This window comes from Mizuhopecten yessoensis, unplaced genomic scaffold, assembly GCF_002113885.1.
Source record: "Mizuhopecten yessoensis strain PY_sf001 unplaced genomic scaffold, ASM211388v2 scaffold9685, whole genome shotgun sequence".
Classification (NCBI taxonomy): Eukaryota; Metazoa; Mollusca; class Bivalvia; order Pectinida; family Pectinidae; genus Mizuhopecten; species Mizuhopecten yessoensis.
This window is the reverse complement of record NW_018408171.1, coordinates 33,328-50,756: the sequence shown is the minus strand read 5'-3', so window position 1 is coordinate 50,756 and position 17,429 is coordinate 33,328. Positions and strand designations below refer to the sequence as shown.

The following is a 17,429-nucleotide window of genomic DNA, read 5'->3' as shown; positions in this document are numbered from 1 at the left end:
AGTAACAGAAAGAAATCAGATATACTTTTTAAATTTATTAAGTGTCTTTCTATGATTTATCAATTTGGGTTTATGGACATATATAAATTCTGTGAGCTTTGAAAAAATGGAGGTTACACTTGTAATTTACGATGTACATGTAATTTAGACTGTACATGTGTGATAGTCACTGGACCAATGGTTATAGTCATGAGGTTAGGCTGTGATAGCCACTGGACCATTGGTTATAGCCATGAGGTTAGAATGTGATAGCCTCTGGACCATTGGTTATAACCATGAGGTTAGGCTGTGATAGCCTCTGGACCATTGGTTATAGCCATGAGGTTAGGCTGTGATAGTCACAGGACCATTGGTTATAGCCATGAGGTTAGGCTGTGATAGCCACTGGACCATTGGTTATAGCATGCGGTTAGGCTATGGTGGCCACTGGACCATTGGTTATAGCCATGAGGTTAGGCTGTGATAGCCACTGGACCATTGGTTATAGTCATGAGGTTAGGCTGTGATAGCCACTGGACCATTGGTTATAGCCATGAGGTAAGGCTGTGGTAGCCACTGAACCATTGGTTGTAGCCATGAGGTTAGGCTGTGGTAGCCACTGGACCATTGGTTATAGCCATGAGGTTAGAATGTGATAGCCACTGGACCATTGGTTATAGCCATGAGGTTAGGCTGTGATGGCCACTGGACCATTGGTTATAGCCATGAGGTTAGGCTGTGATAGCCACTGGACCATTGGTTATAGCCATGAGGTTAGGCTATGGTACCTGTTACTGCATCATATTGCATGTATGGCTGACTTTTATTGTAAACAATTTATTATATAATATCTATATGTTATTTTATAAAGAATTTAATCTTTTTATCTCTAACAAGTGGAAATGTTCAGTGCTTTTAGCTCACCTGGCATGAAGGGGCAGGTGAGCTTATGCCGTGGCGCTGCTTCCGTCATCCTTCCATTGTCTGTCCGTTGTCCGGCGTCAGACATCAATATTTTACTGTAAACAACTTCTTCTTAATAACCAAAAGGTCTAAGGTGATGATATTTGGCCAGAAGCAAACTGGGATGAAGTGCTACCAAGTTTGTTAAAGTAAATGACCTTCACCCATATTCAAGGTCACAGGTGTCAACTATACTAAAAACTTTCAGCGACTTCTTCTGATTAACCAAAATGTCCAGGGGGATGATATTTGGCCAGTAGCATGCTGGGATGAAGGACTACCAAGTTTGTTAAAATAAATGACCTTGACATATATTCAAGGTCACATGGGTCAAATTTGTTTAAAATCTTTAAACATCTTCTGAAGAATAACCATGAGGCCTAGAATGTTGAAATTTGGTCAGTAGCATGCTTTTATGAAGGGCTATCAAGTCATTTGAATGACTTTAACCTTCTTTCAAGGTTGCATTTGGTCAAATATGTATAAACCTTTTAATGACCTAATCTAAATCATCAAAAGGTTTAGTGTGGTGATATTTGGCAAGTTGCACGCTGAGATGAAGGGCTATAATGTTCTATAATACTTTTATTGAGACTAATCATCTTCATCTGTACTGTATGTCAAGACAACACGTGCCAGCCCACTTCAAAACGACTGTCAAGATACTGTTCAGTTCGAAAAATTGTTCTGCTATTTTAAAAGGAAGAAATAAAGATTCAAGTAATGTTTTTGTTGTTTTTAGAAACTGGTCAGGGAGTTAAATGAATTTCCATTTGTTTTTTTCTTATTTGATATTTACCATCACTAAAAGAAAATATATTAATTCAAAGAAGCCAAAACATTTCTTTTTTCATGGGACTATCATTGTAGATGTGAAACCCCCCAAAATGTTCATCCTTTACAGAACATTTACTGATGACCTTATGTATATTTTCCCCCGTTACAGGTCGTTACCAGAACCACTGATGACATTCAAATTTCACTCGGACTTTATAGCTGCTGCCAGTAAGTTATCATTATATTATCATTCGTACAACTAGTTCACTGTGCTACAATTTATATAGCTTAGTGAAGATTTCATATACAGATGTAATTTAGGTAGGTAGGAGGCGCTACTTACACCACAGCCATGAGCCATGAAAAGTTCAGTAGATAAAAGGAACAGCTAGAGGTACAGTTGATTTCATATGGGGTGATAAAAAATTGTACGGGAGCGATGTGAAGATATGATTTTAATTAGATTGTATGTATACAGGTCATTGGAACTTGTGTAGTAATATCAGTCCTTCCTTTGTAAAGGTGTACTTAACTATTATATTGAATGTGTCTGAAAAGTAACATTTCCATTTAAATATAATTATCTGAGGATAGATATGTACATAAGGAGCAGGATATACTGGTGCAAAGGGGTTACAAGAATAAAAGTTACAGTATTATATCTCTGATGTTATGGTTATTTCATAACTATAATTATTTCATTTGTGATTTATTCAGAACAAGAATCCAAGACACTGCGTATTCATGACGTTCATACTCTAGTTCACAAGCTGCCCGAGGCTAACTTTGAAATGTTGGAGCTGATGATTAGACACTTGAAAAAGTAAGTACTAAAGTATTCAAATCTGACGTCATCATCAAAGTTAAGTAAGTACTACAGGCATTCAAATCTGACGTCATCATCAATGTTAAGTAAATACTTCAGGCATTCAAATCTGACGTCATCATCAATGTTAAGTAAGTACTACAGCCATTCAAATCTGACGTCATCATCAATCTTAAGTAAGTACTACAGGCATTCAAATCTGACATCATCATCAATGTTAAGTAAGTACTACAGGCATTCAAATCTGACGTCATCGTTGTTCACTATGAAAATGAATGGATGCAATGTTTTCCAGTTATTGTGTTTCAAATTTTTCTGTCAACAGGTTTTGTAATTAATAACATGTGATGTTGAGAATGCATTCTAAGCTTTCTTAATTCACTTTAAGGCTTTGTTCGATTTTACATTCTAAAGAATAAAACAAGAGCTATTGTCATAACTGACAACAGAGTGCTTATCTGAATTATCACTGTACAAGAGTGCAGATAAAAGGAGAGTGTTATAATTTAACTGCCCTGTGTTTCCAGTATCTCTGAGCAAAGTGATAAAAACCTGATGACGGTGGCTAATCTTGGGGTGTGTTTTGGTCCGACACTGATGAGGTCTGAGGAGGAGTCTGTAGCAGCCATCATGGACATCAAGTTCCTAAACATTGTAGTGGAATTACTCATATTTCACTACGATAAGGTAACGTGGAGAAGTCCTACTTGGTTTATAGTACATAATATCCAGTAACTTGTGAAATTAACAAATGGTTATACAGATTACTTTATCAAATTGACGGTTATATCAAACGGAGAGAGAAAACTTTCTGTATTTGGTTGAAACATTGTTAAAAGGTTAAAAATCTTCAAACCTGTAATTAATAAAAAAAAAAAAAGGCTTATAATTATCAATTTTGTTGCTTCATTTTTTGTAATAAATAAAAAAAACACCATGTGTTTTAAATTTACAGCAATGGGATGTTCCTGAATATTTTATTTTTGGGGGGGGGGAAGGAAGGAGGGTGGGGGAAGAGGAAATGGAAAATTTGAAAATGAAAAGGTTAGGTGCACATTATATTTTTGATTTTTTTTTATAGGAAATATGAAAATAGACACAGGCTTAATGGGTAGGACTTCATGATAAATATTAAAATTAGTATATTTACACATGGTATCAAAATTGCTAATAATCAAAATGAGCCTGTGTTTGCGTTGTTGCAGGATTGGTTAACTAGGCTCATTTTGAAGTTCTACCTTCACCTAAAATGCTGTATCAGTGTTGTCAAAAAATGAAACAAAAGTGATCTTAGTATATGTTTTTTCTGAATCCAATGCTAATAAGTTATTGTCAGATAAATTGACATGTTTGTGTGTGTATTGTAGATATTTAAAACGGCACCCGAGGGGGCTGACATTAGCGAGATTCGTGTGGTGCCCTCCTCCACAGCCATGCTGACAGAGAGGCGTGAACCTAGCAGCAAGTTTGTGCCACTCAATGATCACATGATGATGGCTAGTCCAAACACTGGACATGTATCCCACGCCCCACAACCTATTTATGCAAATAAGGCACCACGTGCCCCGCCCCAAAGTTACCAACCTGGAAAAGCTAAACTACGTGGGGTAGAGGTGTACAACCCCCAAACAGGAGGTACATCAGGAATTATCATTTTAACATAAAAAATCCATTTATCTAAAGGTTGTGATAAGATAGTGATCAAAATGGAATTTCATTTCAGATTTCAGATTTTTTCGTTGAATTGCAGTTCATTTTGTTTCTTTGATAATGAATATTGGTATAGATTATTTTTGCTTTGAATTAAAAAAAAATGTTGAAAGAAACAATATATTTCAATTAATGTGCATAAAAGCACATCAATTACTAACAGAAAAAACAACAACATTTTTTCCGAATTAAAATGACATATTTGAAAAATTTGACAAATTTTGTATGTGCCATCATGTTTTGTCTTCAGGTTTTGAAATGGCCACAGGAAGTAGTACTAGTGGAAGTTCTGAGTCACTGAACTCAAGTCACTCAAACCACGTCTCTAAGAATACCTCTTCGCCTCCAGTCAACAGCCATCGCAAGGGCCCTGCCCCCCAGGTCCCTGGTCCCACCTACAGCAATGTCAACGCACTAGGTAAACCCTCTCAGGACTTGTGCTGTCAATTTTATAATGTTATATGTTTACTGTGTGCTGGGATGGCTATTAAGGTCGTTCAAGTAAATGACCCTGACCTACATTCAAGGTCACAGGGATCCAATATGTTTATCTTTATATATGTTGATATGTAATGTTTAATTGAAAATATTCAAATTCTTCTAACAAATTATTGAAAAGCTATTATCCAATAACATTTAACACGCTGTGAGGGTCTTAGCAATGATATATGGCCTGTAGCTTACTTGGATGATGGCTGACCATTTGTTTAGATAAATGATCTTGAACTACAGTCAGTGTCACAGTTATTAAATATGTTAAAATCATCAAACAACTTCATCTGTTTGGTCCATGGCTTGCTTGGATGAGGGATAAAGTTGGTTGGAATATAATAACCTTGACCCACCAATCTTTTGTAAAGTATAGTATAAATATTCACCCATCTGTATTTGTCAGAAAACTGGATATAAAATGACGATAATATTTCATATTATTTGATCTGTACTTTTATAATGATATTTGTATAAACTGATACATACAAGGATGATAATGTGTGCCATTACCTTCTCTCTGTAGCCAACCGGTTCAACTTACACATGACAGGGTCGGACGTGCCCACTTTGTAAGTATGGACGCACCATGTTTTCAGTAGGTCCTCACCATGATACGTAGATATACCGGTTAACATTTAACGCAGGGTTTTTTGTACTTATTAAAACAGGTTAGTAGAATAAAAATAAATTGTGTCTTGCCTATTTCATTTTATCCTGTACAAGCATTAGTACAACTGGTACCGTATCATATATGTTTATAAAATGGTAGCTTCTTAATCAATACATAAACCTATAGACGAGCATTTCTACTCTTGCATATGTATTGCAAGTCATGTAGGACCAGTGAGGTCATGCTGATCTTGTTTTAAGTGGTTTGCTAAGTGTTTTAACTAATACTATTAATAGCTTAATTTGCAGATTCCCAGATTTTCTTTCTCCAGCTCTACTTATGATTTAATATAATAATGCTTCAAAGTCATGCATAATTTTGCTTAAAAAACAAACTGTTAAAAGTCATTGCTGTGACGGAGTGATATGGACATGTACACAGCAAAACAATTACAGAAAGTATATAGAAATAAGCTGGTATTTACTATTATGTAACTGCTATACAGTGATTCATGTGTGTGTTGTGTTATGTCAGGGAACAGATGTACATTTCCTGGTAGGACTGAGGCACTATCTAACATTGTAGTAGAGCTGTAGAGTCGGGTGTAGGCTGCACACACTCATGTAATGTGGGAGCTTGCTTGTGGAGGGAATTCAGCTAGTCCTCTATAACATTGGGATATCTCGGGGTTACTCTGTGGTGGCACTTTCACCAGCTAGTCCTCTATAACACTGGGATATCTCGGGGTTACTTTCACTATCCCATAATGAAGATCTCAAGTCAAAACATTAAAACAGATCATTTAATATATTACATCTTTTTGTAGGGAAGATATGCATATCATGATCATTTGCATGTCCTTTTCTATATAATGATAATCTAGCCATCTTTCTAAATATATTGGTGATGATAACTCATTGTTACTAAAGCTTCTGATGATGATGGTTTTCCTTCAAATATCTCCAAGACAACTGTTACTGTAATACCTTGCCATTTACTAGCCAGATCTGTACTGTAAAAATAGTGATGTTTTTCTGTCATCTGTATGTGTCGCTGTCTCTGTACCTCCTAATTCAAACTTGCATATTGAATTAAACGTTTTGAAATTATAGTGAATCAGGAATAACTGAATTGTATCTATTTTAAATCACAAATCTTAACATGTGAACACTTTTTGTCCTTATTTTTATGATGGTCTGTATTGCGTTTGAGTTTTTGTTCCTAAATTGATTTTTGTCATGCCACTGGATTCTGGAATGTGTTTTGCTTGAGATTGTTTTGGTCTGTCCCTCGTACTAGAGGACCTTTAGAGTACCATGTACACCACCTCACAATATGCAGGTTTGTTTGCACAGTGTACAGTCCAAGAAGACCTCCCAATTATTTCAATTTCTGAAATGTTTTGGTACACTTCCTGATTTAAAAAATATTTATCCTGGAAACATATTCTTTATAATCAAGAAAAACCTCTTCACATCGACTAATTTGCAAAGTCATGTAACAAAATACTAGCCTTGCCAATAACCCTTGCACCCCTACTGATGAATGATGGTTCATCCCAGATAGTAGAATCTAATGGTGAGATTATACACGTAGGGGTGGAGGGGTGACTCGCCAGCACCTGTCTGTCAACCTTGATGAATACCTTCTCACTGTAAATACTGCTTAATTAGCAGATAGTATAGGAAGATTCTTAATATTGCCATTTGTTAAATCCTGCTTTACATCAATTCAAGTTAACAACTTCGAAGTCAGCTGTTACAAAAGCTGGGATCCAGACATTCGTCCTGAAGTGTGTTTTTTTCTCCATTAGACTCTGCCTTACTCTCAAATGACTAATTTTTACTTTCATTAAACACGATTTAAGTTCTTTTAAAGTCTCCTTATTCCATGGATATTCATATCATTTGAATTGGTGAAATGAAAACAGATTTAAGCAAACTTCAAAATAAAACTATTAATATTTTTTTTTTTTTTTTTTAAATCTGTTAACAAGGTTTTATTTATGAATACTGATGAGAAGTTTTTGGTACTCAGACAGGTGTCTGGTCGAGTTGCTGTTTGCCTGCCCTTCATTAGATATGCTGCCTTATCCATGTTTTGCTTTTTTTACTGTAGCGGAAGCATCAAGAAAAGAGGTTCCAATGACTCCTCATATTCCACTTCCATGTAAGCTTCTGGTACACATAGAGTGAATCACTAGTAGGAAACAAACCAAGAGACAAGAAGGATAGGTTAGGTCAGAAACAGCAGACCTTCAGTATAGAAAGGTTAGGTCAGAAACAGCAGACTTTCAATATAGAAAGGTTAGGTCAGAAACAGCAGACTTTCAGTATAGAAAGGTTAGGTCAGAAACGGCGGACTTTCAGTGTAGAAAGGTTAGGTCTAATACAGCAGACTTTCAGTATAGATAGGTTAGGTCAGAAACAGCAGACTTTCAGTATAGATAGGTTAGGTCAGAAACAGCAGACTTTCAGTGTAGAAAGGTTAGGTCAGAAACAGCAGACTTTCAGTATAGAAAGGTTAGGTCAGAAACAGCAGACTTTCAGTGTAGAAAGGTTAGGTCAGAAACAGCGGACTTTCAGTATAGAAAGGTTAGGTCAGAAACAGCAGACTTTCAATATAGAAAGGTTAGGTCAGAAACAGCAGACTTTCAGTATTGAAAGGTTAGGTCAGAAACAGCAGACTTTCAGTATAAAAAGGTTAGGTCAGAAACAGCAGACTTTCAGTATAGAAAGATTAGGTCTAATACAGCAGACTTTCAGTATAGAAAGGTTAGGTCTGATATTGCAGACTTTCAGTATAGAAAGGTTAGGTCTGATACAGCAGACTTTCAGTATAGAAAGGTTAGGTCAGATACAGCAGACTTTTAGCATAGAAAGGTTAGGTCAGAAACAGCAGACTTGCAGTATAGAAAGGTTAGGTTTGATACAGCAGACTTTCAGTATAGAAAGGTAAGGTCATAAAGAGTAGACTTTCAGTATAGAAAAATTAGGTCTAATACAGTGGACTTTCAGTATAGAAAGGTTAGGTCAGAAACAGCGGACTTTCAGTATAGAAAGGTTAGGTCAGAAACTGTAGACTTTCAGTATAGAAAGGTTAGGTCTGATACAGTAGACTTTCAGTATAGAAAGGTTAGGTCTGATTCAGCAGAATTTCAGTATAGAAAGGTTAGGTCAGAAAGAGTAGACTTTCAGTATAGAAAGGTTGAACATGAAATTTAATTTCCTAAAGGGTTATAGTTATTGTTATCAAGAAATCGAAGACATGATTGTACTAGGTAAAATGTTTATCAAGTTGTTATAATAAGTTTGTTTTAGGGTAAGCAAATATAGTAGACCGAGAGAGAAATAATTCAATATTTTTTTGCTATGAAAGTGATTGTTTTCACATTTACCATTGAAATGAAAATTTAACCTCAGAAATTAAAATGGTTGTAAAATTACACCACAATGATGTTCTTATTCATTGTGTTACTTCTTTCGTTATTTGTATGTAGTTGTAGAAAACGTGTAGTGCTCAGGTGTAGTATAACTCCTTAAAGTTGTCTCACAATTGAGAAAAAGCGCTTTCATATACCGGTATTGCCTGCAGCTGAAATGTCAACCTTCAACATCAGTTAAAAGCATTTACACCTGACAAATATCGTGAATTTGTAATATTTTTGAAAAGCAAATTGAAGAATTGTGGTTTGATATTAATTGTTATATGGAGTCCATGGACAACTTTGTAGATGACAAAATAGCAAGCATATAGAAAAGCTTGGTGAATTTTCCAAGTTTAGGCTTTCTTTAGAAAAATGAGTTTGTAAGCCAATGTTTGAACTACTATACAATAGCTAGCAGGTAAAAATGTTTTCGAAATATTCATTTTGCAGCTTAAATTGTATGTTAAACAGAAAATCTTGCTCATTCCTCCACATTAACCATCACTGGTACTGGGGGTCACTCCAGGTGTTTGTACACAACATTGTAACACTCAGTGGCCGGTCATTGCTACTCACTTTACAGATATCCAGCTACTAATTAAGTACCTTGCTTAATTGCTTTTGAGCAAAAGTTCTCAATCATTTCGGAGCATTACCTTCGTTATTTCAGCAGAAAAGATCCAAGCTTCGTCCGATTTTTACGTAATTTGATTTGATTTAATTTAATTTTCACAGCTTGTAAGGTAATAATTCAACATGAGAATATTTTGATTTTTTTTAAGAATTGTGCTTTACCTGGTTCAGTTATAACAAATAAGATATTTATAGATTTGTAATGTTTGTTATAAATAAAATAATGACATATACTGTTTTAACTGGAAAATAGATCTATTCCAATGTATTGTTTCCCTGTGATATTAATATAGTTTGCTGTGTAATATCCCCCTAACCAATCACAAACCTGTCCCTGCACTCTGTACCTACGTGTCTGATCTATAGTGAACACGGACCGCTGTCTGTCTGATCCATCAGTAGAAATTAACATTGACATGTGTAGTAATAGTAGAAGCATACAATCGTGAATAACTTTCACTTCATCTTGGTCAATGGCCACTAGTATATATATAGTTCTGGTCCCAGTTCCTTAACTGAAGAAATTACCTTAAGGTTTTCCACAAGAAGGCATGACTGGGGTAAAGGAACATTTCTTAACTAAGGAATGCTTTCCAACGGAATGTTTGTTGTAAGTTAAAAATATTCTTTAAACTGGGGCCTGGTTATTTCTGTGAAGTTATCTTAAGAATACTGACAGTAACACATTTTGGTGGGCTGGTATGTTTATTTGTTTCTGTGTGCTTTTAAAAGTGAGCCAACCTTTAAGGTATAATTTGGGCTGTTGCCTTTAGGCATAAAACATATGTACAGATCATAGTTTTTATCCTGTAAAATAATATGACAAATTGTTTATCTTTAAATAGCTTTCACAGTGACTAATACATTATCAGGGAGGGTGGAAATGTAGAGCTGATCAAGTCATGTGTGTTTCCTTGGACTGATAATGTCCATGGTCCTACTGTACGTGTGTTGTATGTGTGGCTATGTTTGGTGATTTTAGGACATCCTCGGTACCGAGTATGACGGGCAGCCTGACAGGATCTCTGGGAGGCTCCAGCAACTTCACAAAACCTAAGAAGAGGTAAAGTGTAATGTCAACATCTTAAATTTTACAATATGATTTGTTTATGAGCTGCACGTTAAAGTCAATTGTCTCCGGTATTTCAGTAAAGTCGTACAGGAACAGTAAACTGTTTATGAGGTATTTACTTCAGCAATCTGATGTCACCTTACAATACTGTAGATACTCTTATAAATTTTTATTGATGTACATTTATTGTATCTATGCTGAGATGTATATGTATTCTGTGTCTTGAGTGTTTTTGTGATAACTTTACAGAACGGTGCGGACACTATACCACTGTGATGCTGAGAATGACTCTGAACTATCTTTTGAACCCAACATGATTATTACAAATGGTAAGTCCTCATTAGCTAGATATGTAAAATTCATAAACAATAGACACTTTTAATGAACTATATGGGAAATATTGAAAAAAAAAAAAATACAGTTTATTGTTGTTTTATACCTTGATGATAGTATGTATCATTATATGGCGTTATCTGGCTTGCAGGTCATCAACAAATTGAATACTTTTCTAAAGTATAAATTCTTTGCTATGTCATCTATGTTAATCAGACTTGCTGTACTTATGTATCTTGAGAAGGCAGAGTGTTACAAACTAGAATCATGTCCTGTGCTGACTACATATAGAGCTATGGCCTTTTGTTCATTTTCAATCTTTACAGAACACTTGACCTACAAACAGCAGTCTTTTGAATATCATACTTTAGAGTATTTCACAAATCATTTTGTTAATTTGTAATAACTAGTGCTATTTGTTATGTGTTGTATAGTGCGGCCTGTTTGTAATAATTAGTGCTATTTGTTGGTGTTTTGTATAGTGCGGCCTATTTGTAATAACTAGTGCTATTTGTTGGTGTGTTGTATAGTGCGGCCTATTTGTAATAACTAGTGCTATTTGTTGGTGTGTTGTATAGTGCGGCCTTCCAAGGAACCAGGCTGGTTGGAGGGTAATCTGGACCACAAGACTGGCCTCATTCCAGAAAATTATGTTGAATATGTGGACTGACATAGGCTAAGCACTGGACACAAGCATGTTGGAGAGCAAGATTAATGTAGACAAGAGTCTGGATGACCAGAATCAGTACAGGAGCTTTCTGTTTATGTCCAAATGCACAATGTCAGTGCTTGGTGACCTGTTCCAGAAGACTCAGGGGTGGACGCTAGAATTATGAACAACATGGATGCACCCTAGTCTGTGGAGAGTAGAAGTCTATTAATTGTGGCCATGGAGGTCGGTGAGGAGAAGGCACTATATGACATCAAAGTATTAAGTAGTTTTAATTTAGGTACAGTATAGGGACACACTGTTAGTGTCTAGCTGGCTTTAAGTACAGTTCAATGTGCGAAGTAGCAAGTCAGCTGTTTAACAACCAAATCTTGATTACCTATAGAATTGAAGTAACAGTTTATACAATTGTTAAATACTTTTGAATTTAATATCATATAATTTACACATGTAGCATTTTGATCTTTATTATGAAATACACAACACTTAAACAAAAGGTTCCGAAATAAAATTGACCATTTCTGAGAAAGATTTTTCGTATAAGGCAGGTTTCCTTTTACAACCATAAGTGAAATACTTATTGGAGCAAATTCATAGAGACTTGAATTATTGATCATGTCATTATCTGATTTCAAAGGGTTAAGTCATAACCAGCAGATGTTTATTATCTATTGAAATCATTTTGATGTTAGTGTGTATGTTTAAATCAAGATCAATATGTTACAAGAGACTAGCAAACCCTCAGCAGCTTTTGGAGTACACCTTTGGGGTACACCTTTGGGTACACTTTTGGAGTACACCTTTGGGGTACACTTTTGGAGTACACCTTGTGGGTACTCTTTTGGAGTACACCTTTGGGGTACACTTTTGGAGTACACCTTTTGGGTACTCTTTTGGGGTACACCTTTGGGGTACTCTTGGAGTACACCTTTGGGGCACACTTTTTGAGTACACCTTTTGGGTACTCTTTTGGGGTACACCTTTGGGGTACTCTTGGAGTACACCTTTGGGGTACTCTTGGAGTACACCTTTGGGGTACACTTTTGGAGTACACCTTTGGAGTACTCTTTTGTGGTAAACCTTTGCACATGTGTAGTGTGACTTGCACATAAAAGTACCACATCCTCATCATAGTTTAATGATAGTAATTGATCAAATTCTAAACTGTATTTTTTTTTTAAACTTGCACAAGTATCAACTATGTCGATTTATCAAAGTGCAATACATGTTTACTGTACAGGCAATAACAGATTGATGCAGTACTGATATGTGTACTAGCTGTAATCTGAGTGATTATAATGGCATTAGTGAATCGTTTTAGAAGCATTATATGCTGCTAACCCACTGATTCTGTTTATAACATATCATAAACAACTGTAATTATTTATATATAATTTATACATTCAAATTAACAAAATGAACTAGTTAAGTATAAGGGCAGGGTACTCTCCAAGCATAAAGTATTAAAATAAACTACTTCATTGGTCCAGAAAATAATATCATTTTCTCAATGCCAGAAATCGTCTGTTTTTCTGATAATGTTTTTACCTACTGAAAATAAAATGTTATAGGATGTTGTCACAATATGAAATGAATTAAAGACATTTAGCTAATCTTAAGATGTCTTAAATGAAACAGTGCTATCTTGTTTCATAAATCTTATATAAAAACTCATTAACTATTCTATACATGTATATGCAGTCTTACCAGATCTGGTTACTTAGTATGTACCACACACAAACCCTGGAGACTTGTGAAGAAGAGTATTATTACTGACCACTGTGATACTAGTACTTGACAGTGTTTTTATATTATTTACTAACTTTATACTCATCAGTACAGGCTGTATTGTACACAGAGCTCTAAGGTGTATTGTGAGATATGTAAACATTTATTTACTGAGATTTTACCCCAAAAACTTAATATTACATATATAAAATATAATCATTAACTTAAATATAGTTCTAACTTAAGATTTATTAGTATAAACTGCACAATGGGATTCATTAATCACACCAGGCACAAATCCAGTAGAAGTACATATTGTAAACATGTCCGGAATAGATCGGACAATCACGTGGTATTATATACATGTAGTAGCTACCTTAGGTATGGCAAGTTACATCCAAAGGCTTCTGTAACCATGGTTTTTAATTGAAACAAACATTTGTGAACTTGTTACACATTAATTATATACACTGTATAGCACTTGACTAGAAGTTTTAGTAATACTACTGAGTGCATTCGCAGCCTGAACAAAATGTATACAAAGCAAATGTGTTGCCATTTCAATAGAAATAACTTTGCAACAACATTTGACTATCGGGCGTAGCTAACCCTTGGTCGGAGTGCATTCGTTTAGGAGCAGGTACAGGGCAGGGCCTTGGTAGACGGACAAAGGGGTACAACAAGCAGTGTTTTTATTTCATTCGTTTTTCTGTTTGAAAATTGAGTGGTTTCACTGGTGTACCAGTGTATAGGCAGCTGCGCGCCTGACTATTAACTGTGTTCCTCAACTTTTAACCCTGGTTTTAATGGTGAAGTTTTTATCAAGTGAAGTTAAAGCACTATACAGCAGAACTATTAATTAGAAGAAAAGAAAAAAATTACTTGGAGAGCCTACATCCTCACAATAGGGTTTGATAGAGCAAGATCAGACTTTGTTGATTTTACCTGAGGTTTTAAAAATGTGATTTTAGAGATCAGTGAAATACACTTTTAAGGAGTAGGAATTGAAAAGTTACAATGTATGACTCACTATGGTTTTAAAACAGTTCGAATTCTGGTAGTTCAATAAGATTTATTGATACGTTAATATTACAGTTTGAGCAAGTTGTCTCCCTTTGATTTTTTTGTTTGGTTGAATGTTAACATTCCATTGATAACTATCCTTTCCTACCTCACACATCATCAATGGTCTCTGCTGCAGTCAGTCTAGACTGTGCTATTGTGGAGTTTAGGGGTGGTCAGGTTAGTTTAAGATTTTGATTTTTACCAAGGGCAGAAATGATACCAGATAATAAAATCTAAATCGTAGCAAGCTAATACTTAAATTTAAATTTGGATTTTTATGAGATTATGTTTCTTTTTAATTTTTACTTGATAAAATATGTCATTTATATTGCATAGTACATTTACTAGTATACGAAAAATAATTGTTAACGTGATGGATCTTTTCTGAGGACACTTAATGTATGACTAAACAATTGTATTAAGGCAATACATCAGGTGTACTTCATATCCAATTGTTGCATTAATTACTGCTGTGTCGGCTATTTTCATGATTTATGTCTCCATTGATCACAAGTATCATACTCAGTAACATTCTGTTATGTTGGAAAGGAGAAGAGTTTGTGTTGTAAGACTGAAATAAATCATTGTTATACCTGATAGATGGACACAGAAATTGTAGCCTGTTTTTATATACTGGTACAGCAAAGGTATCGGAGAGCTTAATGTTTTATCAACCTATACATAATTAATGGATTCAAACAACGGAAGGATAAGAAAGGTGACTGATGAGAGGCATTACATTTATACCGTTGGAAAGTCACAAGAGCAGGTTAGCTACATGTCATCATATTTACCAGGAAATAGAATAATGCTCTCAATAATTTCATGATTATGTAACTAGCTTGCATGGATTAATCGCATTTAACCTAAGGTGCACAAAGAAGGACCCATTATTTATTTCACCTATGCATATGTCTGAGAAACATGACTTTTATACCATGTACATATATTTGTTGTCTGTTAGTCCTAACCAAATGTTGTTGTACGGTCGGATTATAGCTTCTCCTCTAGTTATGGACGTTGTCAATTTATTTGTTTTATAATTGTGTTATTTCTACCGTGTACATGTTTCAGACTTCTATCAGTAGATATGTATGATTTACTTGGTGTGTAACAGGTATCCTGATACAGGTGCATCAAAGCATTGTCTTACCTTATAGTGAAGAAAAGATTTACAATACAGTAAAATAACAAATTTTGTCAATTTAAAGATTTATAAACTTGTAATAGGTCAGTAGGATATTTGGACCAGTATCTACATCATATAGGTCAGACCTTGTAATGTCAGTAGGTTTTTTGGACCAGTATCTACATCATATAGGTCAGACCTTGTAATGTCAGTAGGATATTTGGACCAGTAGCTACATCATATAGGTCAGACCTTGTTATGTCAGTAGGTTATTTGGACCAGTGACATCATAAAGGTCAGACCTTGTAATGTCAGTAGGTTATTTGAACCAGTGACATCATAAAGGTCAGACCTTGTAATGTCAGTAGGTTATTTGAACCAGTAGCTACATCATATAGGTCAGACCTTGTAATGTCAGTAGGATATTTGGACCAGTAGCTATATTATATAGGTCTGACCTTGTTTCTTTAGTTTGTTGTCTAACTTTATTGTTACATTATGTAGACGACAGCAGAAGGTGTTAAGGAAAGTTAAACAGAAGTGTTAATGTGTCAAAAGCTTAATTCAAGGTCCATTAAATTTACATTATCAAATAGTGACCAAAGAAAAATCTATAAAGATTTACTATATTGTTTTAATGGCCTAAAATGGTCATGGCTTCCGGTAACCCTCATGAGCTCTGGGAACAGAAGCCCATGCAATGGGTAATATGATTAAATTCAAAACCGATAACCCAAGATTTTGGTAACTTTTAAAGCAGTCAGTCGCATAGCTTAGGGGTAGCATTTCAGGTGTTCATACAAATTCCGCCAAATGCCTGAAACTAAGACAGGAGGACCCTGACGGGGCACTGCCATCAAATTTACAATATATTGACGAAACAAAAATATATTTAAACTATATCTGTGCATATGAAAGTTTATCCCGTTAATAGTATTTATATAGAAATTTAAATATTACTTATAAAAAACGATTGTGTATTAAGATGAAGATAGTGTGATTGAAAATTATTGAAAAGTATTACATGTATCGATAATAGATTTGAAGAGGTATAAAGAATGTATGTCATAGTCTTTTTATCAAATATTCAATCTTTTATATATGCTGGCTTGGGTTACCAAAAATATCAGAATTTTAATCAAATAATCGATATTTTACAATTAAAATGCACAATTATTTAGACTTAATATTTCCTTTGAATGCAAATGTTAGTTCTTGCATCATAATTAACAGATTATTTATATGTTTTGCATTTATTTAGCTAATGTTTCATTGAAAATAATCACTCAGTATCATCATAATGAGAAAAAAAACGTGAACCTGTCTTCCCAAATGAACCATTGCTTTCAGTGTGAATTTGTCCGGTTCTACCTCCAATGGATTTGACAAATAATTGTATAATTTTTGTATTTTAGTAATTTTGTCAATGGACGTTTTGATTATCTTCCTTAACAGATAGACCGACTGCACATTCCATAGGACTATCTCATTAATACAGTTGGTTGTTGTCATTGTATATATTATTTACTTATTATATTTTTCTTCGGTGCTTATTTGTTTCACAGTGGATATGCTAGGACAGAGAAGCTATAACCGACCAAATGTGTTCATATATTTCTATGTACTGTTGACATATTGTAGACGGCAATGTATTGTGTAAAAAGATCAGATTCTTTTACATGCGAGAATTATACAGGTCATTCTGTAAAATTACTCATTTAAAATAAAGAAAAGAAGAGAATTCTTTGTCTTTTCGTTTTTTTAGATATGGAACATCATTTAATAATGTGTCTTTTAACAGCTCTAGATGTTCCACCTTGATAAACAAGAATGGATTATCCACCAAAAGTTGAAATTAAAGACACAACAGAATCATATTCATCAGTTAGACTAAATTTGGCATGAGATATACTTTGAACAAGATAATTCAACATATAAATGTAAGGCTTGTTTCAGAATACATATTTAAAAAAAGAAGGGCGCATTTCTTCTTGAGCAACAGTTGTATGACCAAC

General features: G+C 34.7%; 1 protein-coding gene across 4 annotated transcripts in view; it reads left to right on the top strand.

Annotated features, from left to right (window-relative positions):
- The window catches only part of LOC110458659 (rho GTPase-activating protein 26-like), a 62,796-nt gene extending 45,641 nt beyond the window's left edge, over positions 1 to 17,155 (top strand). For 2 of the 4 annotated variants that reach the window (XM_021510467.1, XM_021510468.1), the window contains 10 exons: positions 1,889 to 1,947; positions 2,437 to 2,542; positions 3,073 to 3,232; positions 3,913 to 4,180; positions 4,506 to 4,673; positions 5,271 to 5,316; positions 7,476 to 7,526; positions 10,400 to 10,480; positions 10,739 to 10,818; positions 11,401 to 17,155. In XM_021510467.1, coding sequence (XP_021366142.1) covers positions 1,889 to 1,947; positions 2,437 to 2,542; positions 3,073 to 3,232; positions 3,913 to 4,180; positions 4,506 to 4,673; positions 5,271 to 5,316; positions 7,476 to 7,526; positions 10,400 to 10,480; positions 10,739 to 10,818; positions 11,401 to 11,492 — 1,111 coding nt within the window. In that variant the 3' untranslated portion in view covers positions 11,493 to 17,155. The remainder of the gene's footprint in view (positions 1 to 1,888; positions 1,948 to 2,436; positions 2,543 to 3,072; positions 3,233 to 3,912; positions 4,181 to 4,505; positions 4,674 to 5,270; positions 5,317 to 7,475; positions 7,527 to 10,399; positions 10,481 to 10,738; positions 10,819 to 11,400) is intronic. The other 2 variants (XR_002463814.1, XM_021510469.1) reach the window with 2 other exon arrangements.
- The last annotated feature ends 274 nt before the right edge of the window (positions 17,156 to 17,429 follow it).